The following is a 7,181-nucleotide window of genomic DNA, read 5'->3' as shown; positions in this document are numbered from 1 at the left end:
GTATGGCGTGCTAGTTTTTCGGGCAAACGTTGCAAACGTGCCTTGATCACAGATCTCTGATGAGTTTCGGAACTCTGCGAAAAGAATGCTATTTCTAGTTTCTCGGGTATGTGATATCGAAACCTACTGATCCAAATATAAATGTTTTCAGATTGTTTGTCAAGTTCCTCGAAATTTCTAAGGAAATATTCACGCTCATATCTATATCTCTCAATTGCTCTGTAGCTTCGTTCTGTACGTTTCGGAAAATTTAGACATATTAGAAGGTTATACGTGGGAGGCGGTTGTTGAATTGTTTTATCCCACTTAATTTGTTCCGCGGTTATATTATGTCGCTACATTTGATACGTTTGCGTAAACGTTGCACGTTTCAACTTTGTTGAAAATGTTTCAGACTTCCTGATGCTTTATATGCGTGGTGAACACACAACTAGTAGCAAGTGATTGAGAACTCAAGATGATACGCTTATTGAGCAGAAGCCCAATGTTGATGTTCATACTTCCAATAGATAAGCAGGACAATCAGTTTGATAAACCTGCGAATGCAATACTAAAACCATTAGATGACGAATTGGGTTGGGACAGAGTAAAGAATATATTTTCTTTCGAGTACGTATCTTATTATACATAGCTGTAAAATCGTTTCCCTTCAGGCCCGGTCTACAATGAGTCGTTAGTCGTTAGTCAGAAGTCGCAACTATATGTTGATCCTTTTCCTTTCTGGGTGGAAGAAAAAGGACCGACATATAGTTCCGACTTCTGACTAACGACTAACAACTCATTGTAGACCGGGCCTCAGTTTTATAGATACAACTTTGGTACAATGTATCGTTATCATGTTCCAGTGAAAATGGCTATTATAGCAAACACTTGCAATCCATCATAAATGTAACGCTATCAGGCATCGTGTTAGGCGTAGGTATAGGTGGTATAGGTGCAACTAAAAATACTGTCAATAGTTTTATTGTGAACAATGAAGCCACACGGTTCCCAAGTCATTTTGATGCAAAACGAGAACTTCAAAAATCTATTTCTATGAATTTTTTCAAGAAGGGTGGAAGATTGGGAGCAAAGCTTGGGATGTTTTGTTTCATCTTTAGGTAAGTAATTCCTTGCGGTTTGAAACTTGCACCAAATGACCTAAATGTAAATAGACGTTTTCTTTTACAGCTCCGTAGCAACATGTACAACAGTATATCGAGGCAAGATGGCGATAGAAAATTACATGTTGGGTGGTTTCATAACTGGATTACTATTCAAAATGAATTTGGGGCTTCGAGCGTCGCTCGTTGGCGCTGGACTTGGTGGTGCATTGGGTGGAGTGTGTGGTGGGTTGTCATTGCTTATTCTTACAGTCTCAGGAATATCTATGGACGAGGCGTTAGATGCACAACAACAGTGGGTCTTGTCGAGGAATGACAAGTAAAGTATTATCCATTCTATAATTTAAATATTAAATTTGATATTTTCTTACAAGGATCTTATATCATGTACACTCAGTATATTATACTACATCCTTAAATGTACGAGTCATAAAGGTACACTGACTGTATTTCGATACATTGACAATAACACACGTTTAACAATTACAGGACGCGTGAGCTGATAAAACAAGTTATGGACAATGAAGTACCAGAGATACAAAAAATATACGAAGAAAATAGACGACTGCGAGATAATATTCAACAAATGGATATTGAAAACCAAAAGAAATAAACTCGCAATTATATAAATAAATCTTGTATATAGACATTGGAGTTTGCAATTTTTATTATCCATTTGCAATTATCTTCAAGTTTTGTGAGATGCAAAGTGATCCAAAATATTTATAACAAATATATATATATATATGTATATATACATGAATTTGACATATAATTTATCACAGTAAGTGTAAAGTTTCATGAATCTTGTATATAAATTGATAGAGAGATCAAACAATAAATAATGATGTACTTTAAGTGTATATTTACAGAATAGGCCAAAATAAATGTCCTTAATTAATATGTTTTTTTCAATTAGAATAAATGAAATAAGACTTGAACAGATTTTATAACAAAAATGGGTGCATAAAAATAGATGAGAAAAAAAGATTTTAGACGATATAAAGTTGATAAATAGTTATTTAATTTTCTTGTCCGGAGGGTGCTAACTCTTGAACCTTGGTTATACGCTTAGCACCCCTGTTTGGTGGACCCTTGGGTTTAGCGAATTTTGGCTGATGTAAACTGATTTTTGGATGCAACTCCTCTTGAAAAAATGCTTCGGTAAGTTCCTCTCCAGCAGCTACCTCAAGCTATGCAATTAAATTGTAAAAAGAAATTATAATATGATGTGTATATAATATACATGTAATAGAATTGATATTTAAGAAATAAATAATACATGTCGACAGAAGCGTGAATGTAGTTGTATGTAAGAGAATTGCCGCCATAGAAGTGAAGAAAAGTAAGAAACAAGATGAGTTACTTAATGATGTGGCTATAGATTATGTAGCAGGCCTATTCTGTAAGTTGTGACAAAACATGCCTTCAAATCTTAAAAATAATTACATACCCATTTAAGGAGTGTATCGCCAAGTCATCTTTAGCAATATACATACCTAAGTGGTCCTTAATAATTACGTATTCATATACACCTAGTACAAATGTATATAATTATATCCAGTGATATAATATAAAAAGAAACACCAAATTGTGAGTTTAAGTCGCATAATGCTTTATTATTTCCAGTATATTTTATGTTGGCAAGATATACAATTTTCTTGATTTTAATGAGTTCTCTAGATAAAACTCTAGAAAAATTCAGCCAAGATGAAATGAAAGAGTACATATCTGTTACAGAATAGGCCTGTATGACACTTAACTAAGATATACTAGGTAATATTGTGGGTCATGATTTGTAAAAATAGAATACGTATATGTTTAATTAGTCTTCGATAGTACAAGAATTAATTTAAATATATTTATGCAAATATGAGCCAAAAACTGTTCTCTTTTCTCTTCTGCTTTGGACATCTGTTTTAACTGGGCCAGAAGTGATTAAATAATTCATCGAAAACAATAATTAAGATTATTTCAGTTTCCTTAAAAGCATATCAAGACCGTGTACTAATATAAAAAATGTTAACTGTACATGGAAAGAAAAAATACGAGAATTTGGCTCAAATTAGTTTCACAGCACAAATAGACCCAGCTGATTTTATTAATCATTTTCCGCACGCGTATTTTAGACTAAAACATTTAAAAAGTTTATAAAAAGCTACAAGTGTTAAAAAAATACTAGTCACAAAAAATAGAATGCCTCTCGTATATTTTGTTGCTGGTTGTCAAATTGTAGTCCTATCTGCTGTAAACTGCATGTCCACTTCAAAATATTTGAGACAATCTTTCAAATTTAAAATATATATTTTATTATTTAAATAATAAATTGTTACAACTAATAAAATATGGCTCTTTAAGATTTCAAGAATAACAAGAATAGCAGACGATTAAACTGATTTTACAAGCGTGTAGCTGTTGCTAAATGTAATATTTAACATGCGCATCAACAGCTGATAGGACCAAGATCAGTCTTACATCATACATATTTAAGAATCTAATATTTTGTAGCATTTACAATAGTATAGAACATGATATAAAATTTTATATGTAAAATAACTAGTGTTATCACACTATCTTGTAGCTGAAATAATGATGTGCGAAAAAAATATATCCACACTAATGTGGCGTTTGCATATTTATCACTCGTTCTACTACGTTACCATCATATTGAAAATATATAGAGAAGTTAGGCGAATGACTTTAGGGCTTTCTCTCTTTCCTTCTATCTATCTATCTATCTATCTATCCACCTATCCACCTATCTATCTAGAGCGCAAATGGAATTCTTCCCAACTCTCTACCCATCACATATGGTATATGCAAGTTACCACAGATCAATATTAAAAATATTACATTATCAAGTTCTATTATAAACATTTGAATGAGTTTAAAAGCCAAGCCTTCGGAATTTCACTAAAGAAATACTTAAAAAGACAAATATCACCTTTATTAGACTAGGAACTAATTCGTATATATTTAGCACAATATATACTTTTAAACGTACTTTTTCTAGGAAAATATATATTTTAGGTATATAGGAATATTGTATGTAAAATATATATGTATACGTATAGTATAAAGTTATTGGAATAAAGAGGAACTCTATATGAATAGAATGTGTTAGGTTCTGTATATAATTAAATTACATACACATTTCACAGAGAAATTGCTATCACATAGTATTGATACGTAAAAATACGTAAATGTAAAAATGAAAGAGAGAGGCTTAGCTTTCAATGTCAAACAAAGTAATCCTAACTCCATCAATCTCGGCACGATTGTTCATATAGATGAATAATTTCATACAGTATATGTGAAACATGAACTATATGGGGTTATTTGTGCCATAGGCATGTCACACTTATTATTAATAGATATAGAATGGCGTTTTGCACAAAGCCTTTCGCGTGATAATTTTGCTTTTAAAATTTAGAAAAATACATCATCTGGTCTACTCTGTTTTGCTACTTAGACACGTACGTATCACTTTGATATAAATCAATTCTAAATGCTGATAAACAACACAGATTAACTTTCTCTTGCATGATGCATTATTACATTATTTTCTGCTACTTGTAAATTAACTTGTAACATATATCCATATATATATATATATATATAACTAGACAATTATAATTTGCTCTAACATGAAACACTGGAAACCCATTACTTTATTTAAAAAATGACATCCTATGTCAATATCATACTATCACAATTCTGGAATTCACGAAGGAAGATATCTGACGGGCAAAACATGGTAAACACTTGAATTAGCAAGAAGCAGTAATAACGGCAGAGACAAATGCTTTAAGCCAGTTTTAGCTTAAGACACAAGACCGTTTCTGTTTTGATTTTTTCTCTGGTATGGATTGAGTAGGGGCACAAGGTGTTGACGGAGTTGCAGGAGTTATTGCAGCTGTGTCTTTTATGCTTGGAGGATCTTCCAACATATCTGCCAACTCTTCTCCACTATTTACTTCCAACTAGGATCGCAGTTATATAATACAGAGATGGCAGTTATATATACATATCAAACATACTTGGTAGTAGTAGTCAAACAATAGCTAGTGGTATTAGAGTCAAGTTGAAAGAATTGTACAACAACAATTGTATGTCCGTTATAAGATATTAGGAGTGAAGCATGGCAATAAAGATAGTTTAAATACCAGATTGTAGATATGTTAGATTTGCTTTCAGAATTAACAGCTATAGCCACGGAACAGGTGCGATATTAATCAACTTTGATTATTTAAAGAGTATGTGGCACTCGATTGAAATATAACTTAAAACAAGTGACAATAGGAAGAAATATTTACAAAAGCAAAGTAGTTGTAGCGAATTATCAAGACTACTAACCTTTTTCGTTATGGTTACTCCTAGAGACTGGATTAGGTCGAGCAGAGGCGCTTTGCACGAGGAGTACAACATCCTTTCTTTAATACTGCAGCTATATCCTGGCATGCTGTATATGAAGACTGCAAAGAGAAGTGAAGAAATGATCCCTTGTACGCATATAGGCCTACTGTACCGATATACAAAATGGTATGTTATTTATCGCTTACCTATGCTCTCCGTGTAATCTCCTTCGTGAGTATGCTTGAAATTGTAAAGATGATATCTAGCAGCGTCAGATGGTACTTTAGTAGGTAATTTATCCAGCGAAACGTCGCAAGCCGTGACTAAATGTATCATTTCTTCCTCCAGTTGAATTTTCAATTGAATGTATTCGTGAATTCCTTTACCAAGTTCCGTGATGGCTTGTTTGGCTTGGTCCGTTACTGGGAAAGCTACGCCGCTCAATGTCTGATGTCTCGTCTCCACGCTATAGTCCGTAGTCGCGGTAGTCTTCTTCAGCTCAGCTAATTCTTCCTCCGCCGTTGTCAACGGTACAGGCGCAGTGTCGTTTCTCTTGTGCTTGCGATAGCCGTCTAACGTAATATCTTCTGGGACAGTGCCATGTAATTCTTCCTTTATCGACGCTGTGCCAAACTCCTGCTTCAACGTAGCCTTGGTGGAGGCGTAAAGCATTTTCTGCCGCACTGGTGCTGTGTCGGGCGACCAGGATATAAATAACCAATCGTAGCCAGAATCCGGTGACTTTGTGTCCAATCTATAGAGGATGTAGGCTGGCTGATTCTCCACGATGAGCGGCTTGATCATTTTATCGTAATCGTCCTGCCACTTGTTGGCTGGCTTCAAACTAGACGCCGGAGCAAGCTCCTCTGGAAAGCGGAAGAGTAGATATGAAAGATGCCTTTGCTCCGATCTTGAAATCTCTTGCTGCGACCGACAACTTACCATTCTCTATCGAAATCTTTAGTACCCGTATCTTCCCGTCGCGGCATTTCGCGAACAACTTCTTCAATGCGTCGTTAGCTGAAGAGAAGGAAATGATATTGTTACATTGACGAAAGATTGGCGATTAGGGTCGAAGAGGCCCTTATCGATTCACTGCAATTAATCTTGGTTGCATTCATCTTTGATGCACCGCAAGCGTATAATCACCTTTGATTCCGGTCTGGTGGGACATTATTTCACGACAAAACCTACGTTGCGCTGGCTGTCGGCTGCGTCAGATTTGCTCGGCCACGTCCGAGAGTTATTTTTTCCTATCTGTTCCTATCTGCCAAAGTTTTGCCAAGAGGAACCACTCGACTGCCAAGTGTTAGGCCGAGAACACTAGAGCGACGTAAACGGCGAGCGAATTGACCAATCGCGGTCGCGTGTTGACGGGAACGTTCGGCCGTGATTGGTCGAGCCGCTCGTCGCTCAAGTGTCGCGTGTACGTACACGTGTACCCAGCTTTATCAATCGAGTATGCATCTGACCATGGAGAATGTGTAAGGAGACCGAACCGCCCGTAATCTGAGGGGATGATCCGTTCGGCCACGCACACAAGCAACGCGCCGTATATACGTGTGCACACGTATTGGAAATATGAACCGAATATTATCGAATCTCACCGGAAAGAGTCGGTGTCAGATGAGTGATCCCCTTGCCGCGATTATCAGTTACCCCTCGTACAAAGGCTCCGTCTATAGATGCCTATGGGTACTATTACATTTGTCGTACGACAAA

At 35.8% G+C, this 7,181-nt stretch overlaps 2 protein-coding genes across 7 annotated transcripts; one reads left to right on the top strand and one right to left on the bottom strand.

Annotated features, from left to right (window-relative positions):
* Window positions 1-36: 36 nt before the first annotated feature.
* Window positions 37-1,753, top strand: LOC105563710 (RPII140-upstream gene protein). 4 transcript variants are annotated; one of them, XM_012015555.1, is made up of 5 exons: window positions 37-106; window positions 395-609; window positions 846-1,100; window positions 1,171-1,422; window positions 1,593-1,753. In XM_012015555.1, exons 2-5 carry the CDS (start codon window positions 458-460, stop codon window positions 1,714-1,716), a joined length of 783 nt encoding a protein of 260 aa, XP_011870945.1. In that variant the 5' UTR covers window positions 37-106; window positions 395-457; the 3' UTR covers window positions 1,717-1,753. The 4 variants fall into 4 exon arrangements, with proteins under 4 accessions (XP_011870945.1, XP_011870946.1, XP_011870947.1 ...); XM_012015556.1 differs by lacking the exon at window positions 37-106 and adding an exon at window positions 113-234; XM_012015557.1 differs by lacking the exon at window positions 37-106 and adding an exon at window positions 113-266.
* LOC105563712 (twinfilin) lies at window positions 1,753-7,123 on the bottom strand. Of its 3 annotated transcripts, none has more exons than XM_012015558.1 (5): window positions 6,609-6,832; window positions 6,402-6,479; window positions 5,666-6,325; window positions 5,460-5,578; window positions 1,753-2,296 (listed from the first exon to the last, which is right to left on the bottom strand). In XM_012015558.1, the coding sequence occupies exons 1-5, from the start codon at window positions 6,631-6,633 to the stop codon at window positions 2,126-2,128; spliced, it is 1,053 nt and encodes a 350-aa protein (XP_011870948.1). In that variant the 5' UTR covers window positions 6,634-6,832; the 3' UTR covers window positions 1,753-2,125. The 3 variants fall into 3 exon arrangements, with proteins under 3 accessions (XP_011870948.1, XP_011870951.1, XP_011870949.1); XM_012015561.1 differs by lacking the exon at window positions 1,753-2,296 and adding an exon at window positions 2,321-3,366 and having other exon boundaries at window positions 6,609-7,120; XM_012015559.1 differs by lacking the exon at window positions 1,753-2,296 and adding an exon at window positions 3,377-5,086 and having other exon boundaries at window positions 6,609-7,123.
* Window positions 7,124-7,181: the final 58 nt, after the last annotated feature.

Source organism: Vollenhovia emeryi, unplaced genomic scaffold (assembly GCF_000949405.1).
Source record: "Vollenhovia emeryi isolate VEMERY1.0 unplaced genomic scaffold, V.emery_V1.0 DF939172.1, whole genome shotgun sequence".
NCBI lineage: Eukaryota > Metazoa > Arthropoda > Insecta > Hymenoptera > Formicidae > Vollenhovia > Vollenhovia emeryi.
Note: the sequence above shows the minus strand (reverse complement) of the source record. Positions and strands in the feature narration are given on the sequence as shown.